Source organism: Halichoeres trimaculatus, unplaced genomic scaffold (genome assembly GCF_033239565.1).
Source record: "Halichoeres trimaculatus isolate MK-OKI-2021-1 unplaced genomic scaffold, fHalTri1.1 fHalTri1_scaffold_15, whole genome shotgun sequence".
NCBI lineage: Eukaryota > Metazoa > Chordata > Actinopteri > Labriformes > Labridae > Halichoeres > Halichoeres trimaculatus.
Window position 1 is genome coordinate 14,104,348 of NW_027437193.1, and position 24,619 is coordinate 14,128,966.

At 40.5% G+C, this 24,619-nt stretch overlaps 3 protein-coding genes across 4 annotated transcripts in view; 2 read left to right on the forward strand and 1 right to left on the reverse strand.

The window, feature by feature from the left end:
• The window catches only part of adgrl2b.1 (adhesion G protein-coupled receptor L2b, tandem duplicate 1), a 148,269-nt gene that overhangs the window by 3,065 nt on the left and 120,585 nt on the right, over positions 1 to 24,619 (forward strand). The gene's annotated exons all lie outside the window — the stretch shown is intronic.
• LOC141804743 (uncharacterized) lies at positions 18,824 to 20,557 on the forward strand. Its single transcript, XM_074689355.1, has 3 exons — positions 18,824 to 19,507; positions 19,767 to 19,940; positions 20,109 to 20,557. Exons 1-3 carry the CDS (start codon positions 19,135 to 19,137, stop codon positions 20,396 to 20,398), a joined length of 837 nt encoding a protein of 278 aa, XP_074545456.1. The 5' UTR covers positions 18,824 to 19,134; the 3' UTR covers positions 20,399 to 20,557.
• LOC141804707 (uncharacterized) lies at positions 21,132 to 22,976 on the reverse strand. The gene is made up of 2 exons (XM_074689309.1): positions 22,582 to 22,976; positions 21,132 to 22,249 (listed from the first exon to the last, which is right to left on the reverse strand). The coding sequence occupies exons 1-2, from the start codon at positions 22,813 to 22,815 to the stop codon at positions 21,170 to 21,172; spliced, it is 1,314 nt and encodes a 437-aa protein (XP_074545410.1). The 5' UTR covers positions 22,816 to 22,976; the 3' UTR covers positions 21,132 to 21,169.

The window sequence follows — 24,619 nt, forward strand, 5'->3', positions numbered from 1 at the left end:
ACTTTTTTAGGGGACCAAAGTCATGACGTCAGCAGTCCTTGGGGAAAAAAGTGATTAATTTATTAGACTTGTAATAAAATGTGCTTTTACATGTTATGTATCTGCCACTGAAAAAAAAGCAACTGTCTACTTGATACAGATCTAACACAATGATGCAACACTACTTACTTTTCCAGATAGATTATTTTCACATCAGTACAGTTATTAATTATGTAAAAGAAAATATCAATTCATGTTTTTGTTTTGCACTTGTTGGAAAGTTTTAAACTGAAAAAAGGTGTCTTGCACATGTGCAGCAATCAGCCAATCTTATGTTTACAGTTTTAGTTCGCTAACATGTTTGACCAAAGTGACGTGCAACATTGAGCAGTTGGGGGTTTGGTACCTTTTCCATGGGCACCTCAACAGTTCTCAGGGCAGGGCAGTGCTAACACCTCCAGTTACCAGACCATCAGCCCAAGCCTGGGATTTGAACCAGCAACCCTCAAGTTACCAAACAGAGTCTCTATGGAATGAGCTACTGTGCTCTCTTAGTTTTGGTAGCTCATGGGCTGCAAGGTAGTGCAGTGGTTAGCGCTGTTGCCTCACAGCAAGGAGGTCACCAGTTCAGCTGAGGTCCACACCTTTGCACGCCTCCATGTTCTTCCTGTGCATGTGTTGGTTCCCTCTGGCTTCCTCCCACGGTCCAGAAACATGCTCATCAGGTTAATTGGTGATTCTAAATTGCCCGTAGGAAAGGTTGTCTGTCTGTGTGTGTTGGCCCTGTGATTGACTGGCGACCAGTCCACCTCTCACCCAAAGACAGCTGGGATAGGCTCCAGCCACCCACAACCCTGAACAGCACAAGCAGTAGAAAATGGATGGATAGACTGAGACATAGGACAGTGAATAGAGTTGGAAGCTGGAAAGAGATAGAGTACTATGACCTGCTTTTTAGGGCTGCAGGACAGAATCAGGCAGGGATTCAAGAAGTTAACTTCTGAGGTCATTCTGCACTCAGGCTGTGCAACTTTTCTATCTACATGCTATGAAAGTTCAAAAGTTTTTGGCTTTTGTTGCTAGACACCTGTCAAACAAATCTGACCAACCATCACCCACGCAATCCTAATGGAGTAAATTAGCTGAATTTGTATTCTAGAGTATGTTTTCTCCTCCAAACTTCAACTTTGATTATTTTTTTATTTACTCATTAAAATTGAATGTTATGAAGAAATCTTCCGTTTTTGAAGCTGAGCTTTTAGGGGCTTCCAGGCTGCGGTCAGAATGGATTGCAGTGCATCAATTAATAATTTTTTCTTACGCAACAAATATTTGTGAGGATATTTATTCATTATTTAGACAACTCGAACTAAATTTTAATTTCTCAGCAGCACTTCAACCCACTTATACATGAGCAGCACATCCAGGACTTGACACATTTGCTGCAGCAAATAAAACTCACATGGAAGTCACACCAGAGTTGTGCCGTGAGAGGAGAGCAAACACCCACAAATAGGAGAGGAAGCTGTCAAATCTAAGAGTGATGGCGCTGTAACATTTGAGTGACCCCATCCCACATGTCTGGTGTCAGTCAGCCTGACTGGTGGAGCTCTCTGATTGTGTTCAGCGGGGGAATCAGCAGGGGGCAATGTTCTCACATCAAAGAAAGCCAGACATGCGGTAAAGAAGGCAGCACTTGAGTCAAGGACAGATGAGCTCAGAATCATGGGCTCAGTGTAATGGCAGCTATGCAAACATCTTTCATATCCAGCACAGCGCTCATCACTGATATTTGACTGTGTTGTATCCTGTGCAGAGGTCTTTTAATTGCTATGGGCTTGTAGGCTTAAATATTTTACGCACTGCCAGACTCAACATTAGCTACAAACATACACGGTCGTCCATGTTTAGGAAGCTAAAATGCATTTGAGATCATGTAATCATTAATTATTAATGACATTGTAACATTCGCCATTGTGGGTTGCCTGGAAGTGTTTTCAGAGTGAAAGCAAAGGCAGGGAGAGGGAGATGACAGTTTGATGAGTATTTGCAGCCTAAATTGTAACTCCCTCCAAGCTGGAGTGTCTGTTAAAAGCCTTGAAAGTAAAATATCAGACAGAAACATCATGATTTACTGATTCATTCTCTGTCTCCTGTCAGAAATCACATGGTGGCGACACTTATCTGTAGAGGCCGCTACTGCAGTGGAACAGAAAAGGTCTGATATAATCTAAAATGGATAAAAGGGAATAGATTAATACATTAAGCTAATGAAAGGAGTGAGAGAGGGGGAAAACAGACAGGGGCAGAGGCGTCCTTTGATTGAATTTTGTGGAAAGTTCAAGCTGAATGCTCACTTAATTCAAGCAGCATGAGTTTACTGTTTATCATGAATCCACTGCTCCTCAGACCACTTGTAAATATCATTCAAAATCAACATGAGGGATTTTAATAAAGCAGTTTCAGCGATCCCACTGAGAAGAAAGCAGAAACATCAGACATGTTAAATTCAATGAGATTTAGGGATTGGTTTCACAGACAGACAGCCAAAGTTCTCTTTTTCACTGTATTAGACTGGGATTAGTTTAATCCATGTCTGTGAAATAGCCCCTTCATTTTCCTGGTAATGTCCTCAGTTCACTAGGTAGCTCCTTGTTCCGTTTTTGTGTTATTTCCTGAGGAGCAAGGAAAAAAAAGAGACAAATCAAGTCCACATTCTTGGGGTTGGTTTTTAGGGATGGTCTCAAGTTAAGAGAGTTGCAGCACAGCGTAGAGTGGATAGACGACAAAAAGGCACAAGAAGAGGGAACCAAAAAAAAGCAGAAAATGGGGGTAAGAGTGTGTACGTGAAGCTTCTAAAGGGAATAATTCATTACAGATTTCATTACAAGTCTACGTGTGGAATTAAAGCATGACAGAGAAGGAATTGATTTTATTGACGACAGCATTGCTACACTCTGATGCTCAGAGAAGACAACAACAATGCTAATTTTCCACAACTGTTTTAATAAGGTGGAACAGGATATATCGTTCCTGCTCTTCCAAGGAGCCCCTCGCAGTGCATAGTGGGGGTAAATTGTTGTCAACAGAAACACTGCTCTGGCCTAGATTTCCCTCTCACAGCGGCTATTTTATTAAGTACATCCAGCTTGCAGCAGTCCACTCTCCCTCTACTGCAGCTCATCTCCAACAGGGGCTGATGGGTTTTGAGCTCTGAAATGCAGAGATGTGTTTCCTATGGTTTCTGTTATCAGATACCCGAGTTCAGAGTTTGTGACTTGCTCCAGTTTTAACTATTGCTCGACATCTCGCAGTTGCATCACTTTTCAAACGTCTGCCAGCTTCTCCTAGCTTATTTAAGACCTCTTTCTAGAGTCTTCTCAAAATCTGCTATTGACAGCTTACATCTGTCCTGTCTGTTTCACACTGAGAGGTTTAGAAAAGAACATCTCCAAGGCAAATACAGAGAGAGTGATTTTTTTCTTCTTTTTTTATCCCTCAAAGACAGGGAGTGAAATGTGACATCCTATCCCACACACTGTAATTTGTAAGTTGTATTGGCAGTTACATAAACTGGATTGAGTGTGTTTGTGTGAGCGTGTTTGTGTGTGTAGCTGCATCCTTCTGGACTTGGTTGTGTAAGAGAGTCAGGCAATCAAAGTAAAAATGACTGTTTCATACTTAAAAAGAAAAAGTTAGGAAAAAAAGTGTCAAAATAATAGTCAAAGCCCTTCCTTTTAAGATTTACTTAGAAATTGAGTGTGTTTTAGAGTGAATGTAAGGCTCACGTACCAAAAATAAACATAAAAAAATCCTAATGAATAACATCTCTACTAAAATTAACATAACTAAGAACACTGCATTTCAATTATTACTGCATTTAATCAATAAGCACCATCACAATGACACATCTTCTCATTAACTGCTTAAAATAGGGCATACATTGAATATATTATAAAAAAACACATAATACATAATGCATTTATTTACTACTTTAAATTCAAAATATGTCAGCATGTGTTAACATATTCAGAGCTGTGGAATGAATGTTGCAGAGTAAAAAGGACATTATTACCCTTAGTAATAAGAGGCTGGAAATGTAAAAAGCTGAAGTTTTTTTTTTTTTTCTGAAGAATATTAGTTGTGTAGAGGATTCCAGTGGTATATTTGTTGTGCACATGTTGCTCATAATCCCTCTAGATTAGTTTTTCTTTATTTATTCATACATAATTCCCTCCATGTCCCTTCAACAAAAGAAAAACCTGATCATGTGTGTATCGACTGTCTTTAATCCCCTCGTTTCCCCCCTCTGTTGTCTAAACACGCTGCGCTAACTTCGCTAATTCCACTGACTGTAACACAAAATGTGTAAGGGTGAGAAAATAAATCATAACCCTCATTAATCATCGTACCTGCTTTCTGGCTGCTGGATTGCACGTTTTCATTCACAAAGACTCTGCACATGTGGGGTTTGAACTAACAGGAACATCTGCTCAGTGTTACCACTGCCTGCACCTGATTGGAGAGCGTTACAGCCGCGCCGAGCTAATGGTCTAATCACGTCCATACACATGGTCATGGAATAATTTCAGGCTTAATGCCGTATTTACTTTTCATTTACTGTACTTTAGCCTTTAATTAAATCAGAAAGCATCTCAATATTGGTTGTTAACCCACATTTTTTCACATGTTATAAATATTGACAAGACAGAGCACAGTAAAATCCGTTTTGAGCTTTAACTGTAGGTATTTTTCTGGATGGTTAGAGCAAAGAAGGAGAGAGAGCTGTCCAGGCTGTGTTCTTTCGCTGTAAACAAACATGAAGTGGCAAAAAATAGATTTTTTAGGGGAGCTTTTTGAGCGTCATCTTATTTGCAGAAACTGACACAGCTGTGTTTGGGGAAGGAAAAACACAATCACACAGTCATTTTAAGCTCCATCATCATGTCTCCTTGAATGCCGCTCTGTGCTGGTATTTGCTTGTTCGTGGTCAACCCATTCACTTGCTCGACTCCTGCTAGCCACCCTCGATCTCAGCCATCAATAGGCTGCTTTTGTTGCCCTCTGAGCTTCCTCTGACTGCTAGCTGGCGGGTTGTCCATTGCATGAAAAGCACAGGAGGGGTTTCTGCTTATGAGATACTCAAACCATCATGCCTGGCAAGGACAATCACAGCAGCACCCTCAGTCTTAATTCTGCAAAGCTCATCTGCTCTGCTTTGTACTGCAAACCTCAGCCATGTGCCTCTCATTCTCTGTCTGAAGAAGCCGTTCATTTTGACGGCTGATGGAGCTAATATTGTCCCTCATAGCTATTTTTTCCTAATGTAGATGTGTTCTAATTACTCAAAAGCATATTACTGTTTTTTAGAGATAATGTCAGGAAATACAAAAGGGTAATTTGTAAACAGCTGTTGCGTTTGATTTCTCCTCTGCACGTCGGATGCTAAATGGGATGTGCTTCCTACTTGTGTTGAGGTGCAGGCAACGTTGTTAAGTCTCTTTGTGCTTGGGTGTATTCATCTTCTGTCAAGTTGATCTGCAATTCTCTTTGTAGCAGATCCTCTCCGAGCATCTACGATCCAGACGCACAGGGTAGGAAAACCTTGAAGAGGCGCATGAGAAGAAAACCAGCACATTTGGGTATGACTAAAACCTTCAAAGCATTCTCCCTCTGCCAGATTTTTTTTTTTTTCGTGGGTGAGTCAGCCTATAGTACAGACACATGGAAAAGGATATTCTATATTTTCAGGAGCATGTGTTATTTGTGTTTCTCTGGACCTTGAGGTTCACTGAGCCCCCGCAAAATGAAGTGAGAGCTTGCAGCAGCTGCCAGACGGCATGTTGTATAGAAATACTACCTCCTCTGATGAGGTCGAGAGGAAAGACAAATTTTTAAAAGGAGAAAGGAAATAAGAGGATTAGGGCTGCTAATGTGTGTGTGCCGCCTCCCACTGAGACAAGTGTGCCCTGTTGCAGAGTACCTGTGGCTCAAATGAGGGCCTGTTTACAACAGATTCAGAGGCATGCCAAAGACAAAGGAGGAGCGTCTGGATTGGCTGGTGGAGGTTTGGGTTTTTGGCACATTTGACAGTTTATCTTTCCTGAGTTTAACGCTTAAAGAGGTGAAGGTGATCTAACATTACTGACGAGGACTGATGTGTTCGTTAATCTTTTCCTGAATCCTCTATTTTGTTGTGAAACAGACATTTTTTATCCCTTTGTCTCCAAAAAAGAAAAAAAAACCCTCAATTTCTTGAAAGTCTTTTAAATTCTAACCAAATGTGGCCAAACAGCGAGGCACCACATGGGCTTCAAGAGCACCCTGGGAAAATATGAAAGTTAATTTATTAACCAGGATATTCCGTAAGTGTGAAAAATGATCTAACAAAGCCTGTTGTTGAAGACGTCCTGGTGTGGTTGTAAATCATTGGCCTGTTTTGCTCAACATGTGCAAAGGATTTAGTTGCAATCTAGTGTTTGGAGTACTTTCCAACAAGACAAAAAAAAAAAACCTCTATACTCAGGGTTAACCCAGTCCAAATTTTGCAATTGCAGTAATTAGTAAACTGAGGGGAACATGTGTTTATTTGCTTTAAAGCAGCTGGATGAATAGCCAAATGTGGTGGAAAAATGCCAAAAAGAAAAACCATTCCCACATTTACGCTATTATCGAATTCAGGTAATAAACGCTATGATTGATGAAGATGTTGGCAGAGCCGTGAACAGCGCTCCCTTCGCCATATTTACATTCAGTAAATCACTGCCTGCCGAGTGAAAGATTTGGCATTTGTGCCATCCGCAAACATTAATAAGACATAAATAAATAAAATGAGGGAAGGTGATTATGAATGTCTGCAGGGATTTAGCAGGATGGCTCCCACAAAAACTGCTCCAACATTTTGTACGAGCTCCCTCGCCAAGCCTCTATCAGCCTCCCTAAGTCATATCAGATGTTTGGGCTTTATTGGGACTTGAAATAGTTATTAGCCTGAGCACCCACCCTGCTGGATTTATCTCCTGCTGAATAGAGAGCCACACAATAATGAGCTACGCTTAGTGTCATATCTGTTCCCTCTATTCACTGCTTTTCTTCCTTTAAATCAAAACTGCCTGCTTTTAGAATGATGACAGACAGGTGAAATTGAAGTTAATAAAAGAGGTAATACATCTCATGAGGAGACTTGTGAGCCCTGAATTCACTGGTACCAGAAATAAAAGTTTACTAAGCCAGACTTATTGCAGTGGACCAGCAAAAATGTCCTCTTCAGTAGATTAAAGTAAACCTCCATAAAACAATGGACAACACAGCCACAGCAGCTCTGAATAGAAACCTCATCGGCCGTGTATGATTGAGACAGTTTGCTCAGTCTGTGCCGGAAATCTTCAGCAGGAGGGATTATGAGAGGAGGAGGAGCATTTATGCCATCCTCTGCATGTTCCCTAAATTACACTACATGGGTCATTTCCATATGGAGGGAAAGAAGCCTGTGGCGGAGCTAATTCACCTATAATACAAGTGGAAGATAGAGAATCTCCTGCAAAGCTGCATCTTTACTTCTGCATCCTGTTGCTGGATTTGCAAAATAGCATCTCTTCTGCACATAGTTAAGAAAATCAGACGCAAAAATACAAAATGGAAAAGACAGATTCTTTAATGGGTTTCCAGTACATATAAAATCGGCATTAAAGGAAATAAATAACATACATATTCTGCTGCTTTTTATTAAATCTAACAAATGTTTTGACAATGACTGTTAAGCCAGAGTTATGGTAAGTCAGGAGCATCAGATAAAGTGTGCCATGAAACAGCACAGATGTCTGCTATACAGGTTTTAATGAAAGCTAAATAGGGATTTGCTGAAGAGATAGAGTAGGGCACGGTCATGGACAAATCTATAGGATAGTAGAAACTGAATTTTTCATATCAGACAAGAAGGCGATGAATTCAATGCTGATCCTCTATACATCTCGTTATATATTGAAAATCTATCTAAATAATGTATGGAGTCTGTGATGAAGGAGAATTCTGAGTGAAATAAACAAATATTTAAATACAAGCCTTTTTTTCATATGGTGTTAGATATAAACTAGGAAAGCTGATGTCTTTTAATGAACTCTTTACAGCAGCTACACAGACTGTTTGTGCAATAAGTAGCATAATAACAGTAACATAGTAATAATAAAACACATGAAAACACCTTTGCTCTTTTGTATCTCAAACTGAAGGTGCTGACGTGTATGCATTTCTTTCATTTTTCCAACTCCTGTCCTTCTGGGGTTGGCCTAACGCCAAAGAATCCATACAAGGAACCTTGGACTCCATGGAAATCCCATTCATTGGCAACAATGCAGAGAAACCTAGTACAAAGAGAGAGTGCTTTTTCTCCTCAAGAGGGAAAATTAAAAAAAAAAAAGTTCATTCCTCTGCATGGTCAGAAGTATAAAGCCATGCTGATTCAATTTAACAGTGCTGCAGGAGTGTAAAATATATAACTCAATAAATAGTGGGTGCAGTGTTAAGCAATAATTTGTGTTTTAGAGTTATGGCCACTGCTGCTACTGATGCTGTCACTGTTTCTTTCCAGTTGCCATGTGGCTGTTAAGTGACAGAAAAAGAAAGGTTGGCAAAGCAAGTGAAGTCTTTTTCTCGCTGGAATCAAATGTAGAAGCTGTGCCAAGACGAAGTAACCGTGCAGGTGGTGGTCAGAGGATAGCATCGGCTTGACTTTATTGGATTGATTACAGAGTGAAGGTTGACTGCTACAACTAAATTTAGGAAAGCTTTTATAAGACAGGTCTGAGTTGTTTTTCGCTCCCTTCAATTGGGCTGCAGTGAGACTGCTCCCTGTCACTCAAGGTTACAAGCTGCTTCCCTGCTTGTGTTCAAAGTTAGACACAGAGCGCAGATCACACCTAAACCAAACTGACAGGCGAGCCAAAACAATGTCAAACTTTTTTTTCACCCTCAATGTCACGTTTTTTAAGTCATAATTTCCCAACTCTATCTAATTCTCTGTGCCTGAGTAATTAAGAACGGTGAATGTTTCTGCTGTAACCTCTTTTAGCCACAGATGAAGGTTAACCTTTGCTTGATGAGAGCAGTGTTTCTTTTTTTTCTTTGTGCTTGCTTCTTTGTGAACATTCATTTTATAAATCTTGCCTGCCAGGAATAGATAAAATAATCTTTATTTTTTTGCGCCTGTGACATTTTTTCTTTGTCTCATTCCTCCTTTTTCTTTGAACATTAGTAGAGTTGAACATCTACTGAGGCTGCCACTGTTATACAATCCAAAATCATAAAACTATGATATTGATAGCAGTTGAGGAAAAACAAAACAAAACAAAACAAAAAAATGGGTTTCTTCAAAAATGTTAAAAAGCCCAGTGACATAATGTGTATAGTTGATTAAAATAATAAAAAATGCAAGGGGAAAAAATAATAAGTTGAAAATAAACAAGTACTCATCCAAAACTCAAAAATGTATTTTTTGTAGTTGCATCATCATTGTGTACATTAGTCTGAAAATACATTTATGTTATAAGGCCAGATGATGCAATCCAATGCAACAACCCTCTGATAAATCCTCCCTTGAAGATCAAAATGCTCAGGTTTTGTTCATTTTTTTTAAGACGCGTTAAATCGATTTAATGTTTATTTTTGAGGTTATACTTGGCGCTGCTGTTGAGTTGTGTTGAACAATGAAAGTGTCTCAGTTCATGACATTCTGTCAGTTAGAAGCTATCGATCTTCTCTCAGTGTTTTCTCAGTTTAAGTTGCTTGATTCCAGTGTCACTTTGGTTTTTATTGTTGATTTGGTTCTTCAGCTGTGGGGTCCTCAAGGTGTTTTTTGTATTTTCTGTGTGAAATTGTGGTGTTGGGATCTCATTTTTTTGATCATTTTGTTTTTTGACTTCTTTTGAGGTTAAGCTTCCTGCTTTTTTCTCATGTATATTTATACTTAAATGTCAGATCATTTTGGAAACTAATAATAATAATAATAATAATAATAATTATTATTATTATTATTATTATTATTATTATTATTATTATTATTATTATTATTATTATTATTACGGTCAATATTATTATTAATTTTATCATCAATATTATGATATGTTAAAATATTTTACAATTACTTTATACGTATAATACATATTTTAAAAAAACTGAACCAAATTTTGAATTTGAATTTCTAGTTAAAATTTTTTGAACATTCTAGTGTCATGTATGTTACCATGACAGGACAAAAATTAAAATGCTTAATTTTTTTCTGAAAATTTAGACACTGTGGGGATTTTAACTGATTTATGGTAAATCCTGACTACAGCTAACTCAGACTTTTTGGCAAAAAATAAAAAACAAACAAACCAAAAAACCCGGTTTATTTTAATTTATTTTTTGTTATGCTTTAAAATACTGTTTTAGTTTGATAATAGTAATATATTTTCATTTTTTTTAGTCAGCATTATCGCAAACCAGGCTAAACAGGAGCTTGAAGTTTTTACCGCGCTAACGAAACTTAATAATTGTGATTGAAATATCTTTTGACACTCATGTTTCGGGCGCCACCATCCTCACCCTGCTTATGTTTTCAAATGTCTCACTGCTGTATAAATCACACTTCGCTGTCCTGCTGCTGTGTTATGCGTCATGCTGGTAATGACATAACTTATTTGTCAGTTCACAGCCTCTAGTTTGTCGCCCCCATCATTCTGTGTTTGGATAAACATTTGGGCACTTAGAAACACAACTGTCAGCACTGTAAACTGTGAAGGGACATTCTACAGCGATGTGCACAACGCCACTTGTGATTGTTTAGCAAGTCGAGAAGTTCACTTTGGCCACAAGAAGCAGGAACATGACGGTGTAACACAAAACACTGTCCAATTGACTGATATTAGTGTCAGGTTCTCCTGTTAACACCACTGTGGTGGTCTGTTTGACCGCTATGAGTGCAGAGCTTATGTAAAAATCTGCATTACTCCGTGTTGTCACCACATGTCGCCTTCACAGCAAAATAATTTCTATAATAGGTGTCTGTTTAGTCTTGCTGTCAACTGTAAAACTGCTGAAACAGCCTGATGCTCATTTTATTATCTAAAATTAAATTAGTACTGATAGGTCATTCTACAAAGAGTCAAACTGGGCAGTGGTGTAAAACTAGGAAACCGCGGCGCTGTTGTTCTGACTTAGTTTTGTGGATCACTAACTGTGGGTTTCTACAGCTGAGGACTGAATTTTGTCACTCTGTATGGTGCTTACAAATACAAAAGGTTAGGAAAACATAACCCGCCTGTCTGGGGCAATATGTTGTGGAAGGTCCTGCTGCTCCCTCTAATTCCCAGCGCAAGAAAACAAACAAGAAGAAAATAACCATGTGCCAGTGAGAGAAAATAACACATTTTGGGGGGTCTGATTCTATAAAATGCAGCGAATAGAGTCAGAGAAGAAAATATTATGCCTAATCAGATAATTGGGTACAGAAATGAATTATCCGCCTGTTTAGGTCCCAGCTGGTGATAACCATGAGATTGTGATTTTTTAAAACATTGTGATATTTTGATGAGGGTCTGCAGGGCTCTAACAGATGGGGCATGCAAGCCTCAAGAATGCAGCGCATTATTAAACATAATAGATAACCAAGGGAGATGTTATTTTGTGCACAAGAGGCCGGTCTCTTGCAATTATTTAGTAAAGCCTGATTTTCTGTATTTGGATTAGCTGTGACAAAATCTAAGAGCTCTCTGTGGAGCTACACATACTAAGAAAAAAAGGGGGACAAGTCATGACTTCAATTAAAAATATATATATTGTTCAATATTTAAAATGTAGTGAGAAAAAAAGATTTCCCTTTTTTTTCTTTGACCCACATTTGAATGATAAAACGTTTTTTACCCCACAACAACATTTTGTATATATATTTAACAAGCTAATTTTGTTTTCCCATTCCTTTAGTATCTTTTTTTCTTTTATTTAATCATTTATATATTCCATGTTTTTCCCTAAAGCAGTGTTTCCCGTTCTTCTCACCGTGTTCCTTGTTTTCCAAAAGCATATATGGTAATGAGAGGGGCGTATCCATCAGTGCTCGGAGCAGTGAGAAATCCTGATTTCTTTTTTTTTTTTTTTTTGTGCAAGTGTGTGTGTGTGTGTGTGTGTGTGTGTGTGTGTGTGTGTGTGTGTGTGTGTGTGTGTGTGTGTGTGTGTGTGTGTGTGTGTGTGTGTGTGTGTGTGTGTGTGTGAAATCAGTGAAAAAATCAACAGTTCTGTGGGTGGTTAGCTTAACAGACAACATTTGCGCCTACGTATTCACATTCACTCTAGATTTCTTGGCAACAAGCAAGCAGAAGCTAGCTTAACAATGAAACCCACACCAGTCACTTCATGTACTGTTTCCTGCTGAAGCATCACTGTGTGCACTCCTACAGCGATAGAGGGGGACAAGCAAAGGCTAAAAGAAGAATAACAAGCTAGTGTTATGAGGGTTTTTTTCCACTGTGGTTCCTAATGAACACAAGAGCAACACACTTACAGACAAACATGATGGTTTGAAGATCCAATTCCATCCCATGTAGCTTGCTTTACAGGAAGCCCCTTTTATACACAAAGATATACAACCCAGAGTGCTTCACAGAGCAGCAAATAGATAGAAAACAACAAGACAGATGAAGTTAAAATACCTAAAAAAAATATAATCAAATTAATACAGTAGAAAAAGAAGCAATCCTACAATCAGTCAGAAGTTAAATTTTACTACATGAATACCAAGAAAAAGAGTAAAAATATTTTTTAATATGTAGACAAAAGCTCCAGTAGGTCTTTTATTTTTCATTAAAAACTCTCAGAGAGGGCACTGTTTTGAAGATAAGAGGAAGTACATCCCAGAGTTTCGGTGCTTAAAAACAGAAAGCTCTCTAGCCAATGACTTTGAGAGGCACGTGGCGAACATGCTAGATTATCAAAAAACCTTTTGTATAAAATTTAAAAGAAACAGGTATCAAGTGTAGAGTTTTTAGCTGCAGGGCTTTGTGCACAGTTCCCCTTTTCCGTTCTAAGACTGTGGATGCAGGTGTTTAGTAAGCTGTAGTTTTCTGAAATTATTTTGGGAAAATCCTGTGAGAGGAGAATTGAAGTCTGTTTTTTCTTAGATAATAAAATGAACATTGTATTCAAAATCAGATTTGGAAACCACTCCCAGACACCTGACATTCATTTTAAACTGTTTTTGAAACCATCCCAGCATCATGTGCAGATTATTATTATTATTATTATTTTATTTTATTTTTTATTTTTATTTATTTATTTATTCATTTATTTGGGGGGGGGGGGTTGTGTGGTGAGATTAAGTTTTACAGTTCAGTGCCATTGTCATTAATATGATTATTGACATGATGCAGTAAGCTGATATAAGTGATACAAGTGGAGGCATGAATAGGAATAAAACAGGTCCAAGAATGCTTCCCTGAGGAACACCATAAGTCACGTCTCTGACACACAAATACACAGGCTGATTTTTTTTTTCTTTTTTTAATTAAAGAGATACCTTAAAAACAGGTACCATGCTAGAACAGGATCAAAGAGACTGGCCTATTTCTCAAACCAGGTTGTTTGCATCTTAAATCAACCATGTTCCTTTGTGGTAATCTTTGAATGAATTTTGTCTGGTTTTGGGCTTTCAGCCTTTTAAAAAAATCGATGAATGAAATGGGAGTACAGAATTTTGAAATGGAGTTATTACTCACTCACATTTCTTTTTAATATATTCTCTTAAAAAGAAACCAGGAACAGCTGTAGGAATTAACATCAAATGTTTAAAATCAAATGCCAAAATAGTTCAAGCTCCTAAATCCAACAAAATACACCAAATCTAGGATCCTCTTGCTGTTTATTTTTAGGGATGTGTGCAAAAGTTGTGTTCTCTGCTCTGTGACAATCTAATTTTGGAATGAAACCCTCCACTTGGTACAGATTCATCCAATTATTTCTCCTGTTTTTAATAAACTCAGCTGCAGTCAGTATTGTACAGACAGAGTCTGATATGAGGGCTTCATCTGCCCCTGTCATGAGATCTGGCTGTGAGGATTGCTTGCAGACTGGAAAGTTGCATCTCTGTAGAAAGCTCTTGGCATCACCAGTGAGAGAGATTAGCCCTGTCCTCCGCTGTTTGAAGTGGTTGGCTGATGTAAAGCTGCACCGTCGACAGCGTAGAGATACACCAACCGATCTCCATGCAAATGCTCCAAGTTGTGTGTGAAGCATGCAGAGATGTTACGTGAAGCATGTATTCTGCTAGCCTTCTTCTTAACAGCTTCCAGCTAAAGATGATGTCACTACTTGCCCTGCAGAGGAGTAATCAGTCTCCTGCATGCCTGAAGGGCCCCTTAGGAGTTATCAGTCTCTGATAGTTGTCTCTCTTGCAGCTGATTCAATCTGTAACACCACTTTGGGCCTCGTGTGAGCATATAACAAACATACTTAATCATTTCTGTCGTTAGAAGTCAGGAAAATCCTCCACGAGCATTCCTAGTTATGTTCTAGCTGCTGAGTATTAATATCAGAGTAGACAAAGTGCTACCCCGTGCAAGAGGTTTGATTACATCCAAACACACAGAGAGACAGAGAGCGTGCACACATCAGCAGGCAGATACAAGCACACAGAGTCACGCACACACAGCTCAGTGTGCCACTTCCTCATCTCCTGCTGCTCTGTCCTTAAACCTCTTCACCCTCCATGCAGGGAGTAGACACTGCGCTCTTTTCTCTTTGTCATGGTAATAACACTAAGCCTAACTGTCCCCCATTTTGCCTGTCAACTTGCATTTATTTAGTTTTCCTTTTTTCCTTTCTTTCTCCGGCATGTACTGTCAGGTTTCTTGGGGTACGTTTAAGTCCCTCCCAGCATCATTCACCACTCCTGGAACCAATTATATTATCCGGCCAGCCCTTTCAATTCCTACAGAGGCAGGGACAGAAAGAAATCTCGATCTATTCTCCATGCCAGCAGCATCACACCTTTACTAACCTATTCTTAAGATCCCACTCAAGAGATTTTCATTCCTCCCCTTTTTGCTTTCTCATTCCCCCTCCAGCTCTTCCCGCCGTTGTTTCTCATTCTTTCCATGAAGCCGCCTCTGACAGCGTGAATAAGGGTCTCGTTGTTTGCGACACCCAACATACTACTGTGTGACACATTATCTGCTGTAGTCTCCCTTTGCAGCAGGATGCTTGCCTCAGAGCCCAAACCATATTGTCTGAGCTTTCACCTCACCCCTGGCTATCTGCTGTGCTCTGGCTTAAGGCTTATCCTCGGGCTTCTGCAGAGCTGCCGGGCCAATGAACACTAACAACCTTCCCTTTGTATGCTGTGAGAACCTTTCTACACCAGCTTTGGCACGTTTACTACAACTATCTACCTCTACTACTCATATCATTTCATCCTTGTAATAGTGGTGCAACAGTCCTTTGTTTCAGATCCTTCTGTTCAGCACAAGCCTCTCACTTGATGTTTCAAACAATAAATCATGAATTTTGTTCGAGATCTCTTGAACAGAGACATTTAGATGATATCACATTTTTCACACCTCATCTGGTGTTTTGTTTGCGCTTTGAAGCACTACTTTGCCTTTTGGGATTATATAATGCTAAGAGAGGAGTTACAGTGGTTGAAAAATAATGTTTTTTTTGTCTTTCAATAAATGAATGATATTGATCTAATACCTTGCCAAAAGTATGTGGACACCCTAAGATAACACCCATATGTTCTGTAATTGGTTAGCGTCTTAATCCAAAGCTGTGGGCATCGATCTGCTGCTATTATCAGTCTGCACTCTTCTGGGAAGGCTTTCCACAAGACTTTTTGGATGCAGGCTGCAGGGATTTGCTTTCATTCAGCCACAAAAGCATTAGCGAGGTCAGGCACTGGTGTTGGACAATAAGGCCTGGCTCACAGTCGGCGTTTCAGTTCACCCCAGTGATGCTGAATGGAGTGGAGGTCAGGGCGCTCTGCAGGCTAGTCAAGTTTCTTCCACCACACAAACTCAGAAAGTCATTTTTTCATGAACCTGACTTTGTGCACGAGAGAAAACCAGCATGTTGAAACAGTTACAGGCCTTCTCGGAGCTGATAAAAGATAAAAGAGAAATCCCCCATGACCCACCCAGCTTCTCTGGAACATCTAAAGCCTTAACAGTGTCAGCAGTCCAGTTAAGAAATAATATGATGTGAGTTTAAAAGGCCTACGGCAGCAGAAACAAAGTTTGATTTAGTGCTTTTAGTCCATCCTATCATTCTACCTATCTCTGCATCCACCACCTTGCCTCTCTCCTTGTTAAAATGTCAGTCAATGGCTGATATTTTGCAGCCCAGTGGAAGTTAACTCAAGATGTGTTGCTACCTGAATGATGCCAAGATGTCCTTTTGATTTCTTAATGCTGCTGACAGCACTTAAAGGTGAAAGCAATCTACCCCCTATAGCACTTGTGTTGCTTTTTCAAAGGCATATAGGTAGAAATTACATGGTCAACTTATTCTTTCATCTTCTCTCTTGCTGCTATTGCAATCAGACAAGGCTTTGCTTGTGTAATCATACTCTTTGATATGGATGCAGTTCCATTGAGATTTGTGTATAATCAATTCTTTTTATGTTGCATTTCTGAGCTTCCTGACATTGGTTTATTCTGACTGCAAAGTGATGCTTACTTCAGAAATATTTCATATGAAAGTGATTTTTCCCCCCGTCTCCCAAGTTTCTGACTCTCCTCTGGTTGTGCAGAGAGGTAGGATCCTGTGTGTTAGCCTGATTGATATTCTGCTGCTACAGTCAAAGTTGTCCTGAGTTTCAGCTGAAAAGCAGTCCTATGTAATTAACCTAATCGCAGTTTTAAGAGCGATGGAGCTGTCAAATACTCCCATGCAGGATAATACACAGAATGGCAAGAAATGAGCTGTTCGGACAAGCGAAACAATGTGACAGAAATGTCAGTATGTGAGCGAAAAAAACCTCTATTGTTGTTCAGAGACACCCGTGGCTACCTTTTAACAGACAGGGTCTAATTAAGCACTCAGAGACAGGGTTAGCTGGAAAATATTAAAGCTAATTTATCTACTTAAGTATTTTTAATCCATTTATGGTCTCAAGTATTCTGTTATTCATCCAACCGCATTGGTAGTTGCCCTGGAGTTGCTTATTTTCATTTAAAAAATTATACAACATAAGAGTGTTTTCAGAAGAAGGAATAAGCCGACTAGAATGTGAAAGAAACCTTTCTTATGCTTTCAGGTAACCTTTAGAAATGTTTTGATTGAACAAAATCAGACAGTCAGACACCCAGAAACCAGGTTTTGGGCTCTGCGGTGACCCGGAGCTCAACAATATGCACGTTTCCTGGAGTTACATGAATATAAAGCCTTTTTGGAGCAATGCAATGATAAACTTTTCCAGACAGCTGAGCTGTAAGATGAACCCCAGCCTTAAATCCGTGCTTGTTATAAAGAAACCATACATACAGACATAAATGGTAAATAAGCTGCACCTCTATAGCGCTATTCACATTTGTCTGATGGCTCAAAGCGTTAATAAGCTACATGTCATATTCACTCATTCACAACACAGCCATACAGTCCCTGCTAAGGCTGCTATACAAAATATCCACCTTTATTAACTGATCCCATTCATAAGCATTCATACGGAGCTTTCTATGGAACAATTTCAGGTTTGTTGTCTTGCCCAAGGACACTTTGACACGTTGCCTGCAAGAGCTGAGAAAAAAACTGACGACCTCCTGAGCCACAGCCACACAAAAACTGCAATTAGTTTTAGTTTACACGACATTTTACCCAAAAATGCAAAAACACAGTGAAAAAATCTGGGTTTACAGGGACTGAAAACGCTGTGGTAAGCATGCCAGGCCTATAGTAAGGAGCTATAACTGTCCAGAAGCAGCTTTTGGTAGATCTGGAGCATGATGTCAGCGTTTCCACTAAAAACACCCACTTGCTGTTTACACGGCAACGGTGGCCACAGCGTTTTAGAAAAATTCCACTCAGGGGGCTGTTTCAAAAGTTTGCGTATTCGGTCGATTAAGTGGCCATTTTACAAGAGAATGGTTTTAGGATGAAACACAAATGTATTGGTGCGTTTCAGCTTCTTGTTTACAGGGAAACTGCATTCTAGCCGACCTAAAACTCAAACTTTTTAAAATGTCTCCCAGAGAAAATTTTCCTGAAACACTGCCGCCACCTTTACCCTGTAAACAGTAAGCCCGCATTTCTAGTGGAAACGCTGATGTTACTCTCCACTTCGTGCAAGTGCATATAACAGTACAAGAGCACTGTTGTTACGATCGTTGTGGACTACCATGTTGGGCTGCTGAATCTGCTGAATCTGCTGACTGTCTTTCAACAAAATGTGCATCTGTTGCTCCACTTTTGCTATTAGCATTCCTGAATACATCAGATGATCAGCCCAACTCTACTGCGATGGAGATCTACCAAAAGCTGCTTCTAGACAAGACAGTTATGAGGCCAATTACAGGCCTGGCATGCTTACTACATCTTATTCAGTCCCTCAGCATTTTTTTTCTCTGCATTTTTGCATTGTGTAAACAGGGTCTAAAATGCTGGTTCATACTTTTATTTTTCATCCTAAAACCATTGTTGTGTAAATGGCCCCAAAACTGTAAAAAATAAAGTCATTGACAGTGTGAATCCACCTTGTGTATGATGGTTTAATTTCTTGTGCCTCACTTCAGTAACAGTCTTCAATTCATTGTGTTGTCTCATTTGAAGTGATGTCAAAACTAAAAAAGAAAAACTTTAAAGGGACAATATTGGTTCTCTAAAGCCGCGTTTCCACCAAGCAGTCCGGGTCGGTTCGTCTCGGTACGGTACGCTTTTTACGGCGTTTCCACTGACTCATCCCGGGACGGATCCCCCAAAACCGAGACGAGCCGGCCTACTTTTCTGGTACCCTTCCTTATGGGTGCCAGATTGAACCGATCCGCTCTCGAAAGGCGGAGCTGCAACACTGCAGACCGTTGATTGGTCGGGAGAATCGTCACTTCCCGTGCGACAGTGGTGCTGAAGAAAGACACAAATCCCCGCCATGTATAAATCTCCGTGCGACTTCGCTGAAAAGTTTTCTTGTTTTGGACGATGACTGGAAGACTCAACGTGCCGTGGACGACCGCCGAGGTCCAGACCTTCCTCGGAATCATCGGCGAGGAGGCCGTGCAGAGGGAGTTGGACGGGGCCGTAAGGAACGAGAAGGTGTTCCGACTGGTGTCCGAAAGAATGGCTGTCGAGGGGTACACGAGGACTCCAGATCAGTGCCGGTCCAAGTGTAAGAAACTCCGGGCCGAGTACCGGAAAATCAAAGACCACAACAGTCGAAGTGGCGTGCAGAGGAAGAACTGGAGGTGGTTCGACCTCATGGACGCCATCTACGGCTCCAGACCGGCGAGCAGAGGGAGAGAGGGTGCCATGGACACCGCGTCCTCACTGCTGGAGAGAATTGCTGAGTCCTACGGTTAGTTTCTTTTCGCTAAAGTGTTCCTGTGTTTCTGAAGTGTTAGATTTGTGCTCTGCACGTTAGTCTGTTGTTTATTGTGACCTGTTGTTTGGTAACACGTGCCACAGCCGTAAACAAAGCCTTTTGTTTTTAGCATCTAGCGAGCTAACTACTAGCATGATGCTAGCTCCGGTTACTATTCGTTGCTGTTGTCTGCATTCTGGGACTGCATAGTTTTGCTTTGTTTGATTAACGTGGGATTTGTGTTACTCTGTAGTTGAGGATCCTTCTACCAGTGAGCTCGACGGCATCGAGGAAGAGGACTCCACTACCCCTGCGGCCACTGGGAGCTCTTCCTCACCCCCTTCTCCGGCACGGACCTCGACACCAGCACCTGGAAGCCTGGACAGGGTGCAGCCAAACCCGGCAGGTTGCCCTCTCACGCCTCGTGGTAAGACAAATATGAAAGTAATATAACATATAGTTGTGATAGCGTTTCTGAGCAAAGGGGATTGCATAGGCACTAGTTAAAAGATTACTGAAATAATTAGTAGATCATCAGTGTTTATTTTTTTGTTGTATTATTTGTTGTTGATTATTGTGTATTTTTGCATTTCAGGCAGACAAAGAAGAGGCCAGAGCAATGTTGCTGCAGCCCTGTGGGCAATGCAGGCAGCGGATGAGCGGCACAGGAGCACGGTGGAGGAGCAGCAGGAACGGGTAGAGGAGCGGCAAGAGCGGCACTTCCAGCTGTTGCTTGAAGATGTCCGTGACGCAAGGAGAACAGAGACTGACCTCTCCGAGCGGCACATGGCTCAGACTGCGGCCTTCAACAACGCATTCCTCCAGACCCTGAACAGGATGGCGGACGCGATGTTCCAGAGGAGTGAAGGGGGTCCATCCAACTGAGTCTTCCCCCAAAAACATGGAGACTGAGAATACATTTCTCCCCTTCACTGGCATCACTAAATATTCAAAGCCCTTTTTTTGCACATATATATATTTTTTTATAGCCTTAAGTTGATTTGTGCACCAAGTTTTTGTGTTTTTGTAAATAAAGTATATTCTTTCAACTGACACATGCTTCATGTTTGATTCTATATTAACCTCAAACCTGTTAATTTAAATAAACTACTTTCTAGTTTCATAAATTTCATTTCATTTACCATAAGTGCAAGTAAGTGTAAGCACACAACTTGTTTTTAAACACATAATTTGTCAAGCTACACTCATTTGAACAAGTTTTGAGCAAAGTGAGAGATGAAAGAATTAACTTCACATGAGCAGCTTCTGCTGTGTCCTGTCATGTAAAACAAAAACGAATGGTATAAACTTAAAACAGCCTGAAATAAGTTACATCTACAAGTGTACATGTAACACATCTTAAAGCACTATTGAGATAAGGTATGATGTTTTGCACTATTGCTTACCTGTAAGAATGCTACAGAGAACATTCAGATAACTAGACTATAGAAGTTGGTAATGAAAAGTCCCTACAATATGACTTGTTGCATTTTGTTTTGTTGCACCAAAATAATAATCTGTGGTAAATACCTTGTTATGTATTCATGAATCACTAAGACACAAACTTTTTCTTAAACATGCTTTATTTCTTTAAAACACATTCACACAACATGTCTGTTCAGCAGGTCGGTATTGTACACAATCAGAGGCAAACCACTACTGGTTCAAGTACCGCATCAAACCATCACGTACATCTCTGCCCTCTTCCTCTGCCCCATGTGCCAGTGAAACCACAGGCTCAGCTGCAGATGTTATGTCCCACTCACTCTGGTAGTCCTCACCATGGGTTTCACAAAGATTGTGTAAAGCACAGCAAGTAACAACCATTGATTTAACCAGTTCAATGTCACCATCATTTCGTTTCAATAGACAACGCCACCTTCCCTTCAGTCTTCCAAAAGCGTTTTCTATCACAACCCGTGCCCTGGAAATCTTCTTGTTGAATACAGTTTGTTCTGCTGTCAGCCGTCCATTGTCAGTGAATGGCTTAAGAAGCCAGTTCTGTAAAGGGTATGCAGAGTCTCCCAATATGTAATACCCAGTACTCACACCACCAATGTTCCTTGTGCAAGTGGGATGCAGGAATCCATGCTCGACTAACTCCCACAACGAGGAAAGTCTCAGCACTCGAGCGTCATGCATGCTCCCAGGCAGTCCTGCATTGACACTCCAAAACAGACCTTTTCCGTCCACAAGTCCTTGAAGGATAATGGAATGCCAGCCTTTTCTGTTGAAGTAGTCGCAGTGGTACTCCTGTGGGGCTATGATGGGAATGTGCGATCCATCAATGGCACCAATACACTGTGGAAGCCCCCATCTGTTCTCAATGTAGGTAGCCATTTCTTTGAGCTTCACCCGGTCCGGAAAACGAATCTGTTCAGGAACCAACAACGTGCACGCTGCCCTGCAAAAGTCCTGCACACACCGGCACACAGTGGTTTTGCTGACACCAAAAAGATGACCAATGCTTCTATACTCGCTGTTGGTGGCCAACTTCCACAGGGCAATGGCAACCCTTTTCTTCAGGGGAACACACACTCTGTAGTTTGTGTCCTGCTTCTCCATCCCTGGACGCAGCTTGTTGCACAGGTACAGAAATGTTTCTTCAGACATCCTGAAGTTGTCTACCCACTGTGTGTGTGTGAATCCTGGGACAATCACATCCCACCACTCACTGGCACGGTTGAAGGCCCAAAAAGTTGGTCTTTGACGATAGTTTCCCAGCAGTTGAGCTATCTGAAAAAAAGAAAAATCATTAGTACTTATCATGAATCACATTAAATACAAGTTCGGCAGCAGTTGTGCTGCGCTTTGTTCCTTTCAGTGGTAGTTTCTTGTCAATATTGTTTAGGTTTAACAACAACAACAACAACACAACAAAGAAGAGACCCCTACGAGTTAACAATACTGGCACGTGTCGCTCCAAAACGGCAACGCCAGGTTATAACAGTGATCAAAAACGTCAATAAGTTGTTTTATGTTGTTTTCTTAACGCTTTAGGCAGAACACTTATAGAAACAATGAAGAGGAAACACACGGTTACACCAGAAAGTTAAAGTATAGCTTACCCTTCTGCGTCGTCGTTCCCGTAGAGCTAATGTGCTGTCGTCCTTTACGTCGGATCTACTAAGCACCATCGCCCAAAGCCGTCTTGTTCTTTCGGCTGTGTTTCTTCTCGCAGCACGCAGCCTTCTCTGAAACAAATCTTCGTTGCGCTTTGTAACAAAGAACCACATGCCAATCATGAAGAAAAACAGCTGCTGTATGTCCTCCATCGCTGCTCTTTGTTTATTATGTCGCATTTTCTTCTTCGTTGAATTTATAAGCGGGGCACACTGAGTCGCGCGGCTACGACGTCACGCTATTACTCAACATGCAACTTTCGGCATCCGGCTTACGCGCCGCCTACCACAAGGGGGTACGGTTTGCGGTGGAAACGCAATCAGGATGAGGCTCAACCGTACCAAACCGCCCCAAACCGTACCGAACCGACCCGGACTGCTTGGTGGAAACGCAGCTTAATGCTGTGCAGTGCTGCTTTCTTAGTGCTCACATTTTCTTGTGGGTGTTTTATTCAACTTTAACAAAATGTTACTTGTTCTTGTCCTGTTTTTCTGACAAAAGCTGGAAAAAAACAATCAATTCACTGATTACATACTTGGGAATCTGGATATTTGCAAAGCTGGACTGTATATTAGAAGTGGACTAATCCACCTTGGCATCAATCTATTGTTTGTGATACACTAGAATTTGGCACTTTATTGTTGCTGGTCCTGGCTGGATGGCAGTCGGGTTTTTGGAGCCAGAAAACAGCTGAGAAATGTGACAAACATGCTACAGTTTTACTACAGTTGACAGGATATCTGAAGACTTGAAACAAGAGGACGAAATAAAAAATCTGTTAGGACATTTTGTCACAAGTATTAGCAAAAGTATTAGAATTAAATTTATTAATAGCACTGGAATTAGAGTCTGTATTTAAAAGGGTTTCTTAATCTCAGTGGCGCTGTCTATTGATTTCCAAAGAGGCATAAAGATGGCAGACTTCAAATCAGACATTCTAACTTAAGATGAAGTCTTAAAAACTGTGTTCACAGAACAACACAAAAGTGACTGGAAACACTGGAGTACCTGGAGTTGGTGGTGTAGCTTCATCAAAAAAGGAATCCATTATGTGTATACACCTACAGCCATTCTTTATGTGGATGCATTTGGTGAACACACGCCCAAAAACCACTAACTTTGTGTGTGGAGGTGTAAATACACTTCTAGACTCAGCAACATAGTCGCCGCCATTGTTCTGATCGCCATTGGCTGTTTGACTGGGAACATAATATGCAAATGCAAATGGGGAACGACACCACGATTTTCAGATGATCCCTGTGTCACCCCCTAAGCAGCGGTCTCCAGCCACAAAAAATTAAGACAATGCCAAAGTACTAAAAACTGTAGTCCCTCAAGTGTCCACTTAAGGCTGGCAAGTACTGGTAAATCATGTCCACACAAAGTAAAAAAGACAATTGTTACAAGACTGACATGTTTACAGCCTTGTGCGAAAATGACTTCAGACACTATGAGGAGGGGGTTAAAGATCCAATCAGAAGCAAAGCTCACCTGACTGACAAGAGGGCAGCCGTGAAGCTGTAGCTGCCTCAAAGCCCGTCTCTTGTTGGCATTTCCAAAAAGGCTGCTGCAGATGATAGGCTTCAAAACTCTGTATCAGAAAGAGATGGGAAGCATCATTGATATTACGTCCATTTATTATACAGCTCTTAGTGACATACAGGAACGATGGGTTTTCATGTAAGGAAATCAGTCTGGAAACAGTTTTTAAAAGTTTGCGTTTTTTTCAGCAAATATAATTTCTTTTTTTCGAGTAAGTGAACCATAATACAACATTATTTAACTTTAACAAAAAAAAGGTGTTCATGAGAAAAAAGGTTTCAGTTAATCTAGAAACAGACAGAAACGTCATCTCAGCCCTGCTCATCATTATGCCTAATTTTGCAAAAGTCTTATCCTTATTGGTTTAACACTTACATGCTGTTACCTTTACAGCATTGTTTTCTGTGGCAGTGTTGTGGCCCCCCTTGAACTCTGTGTCCT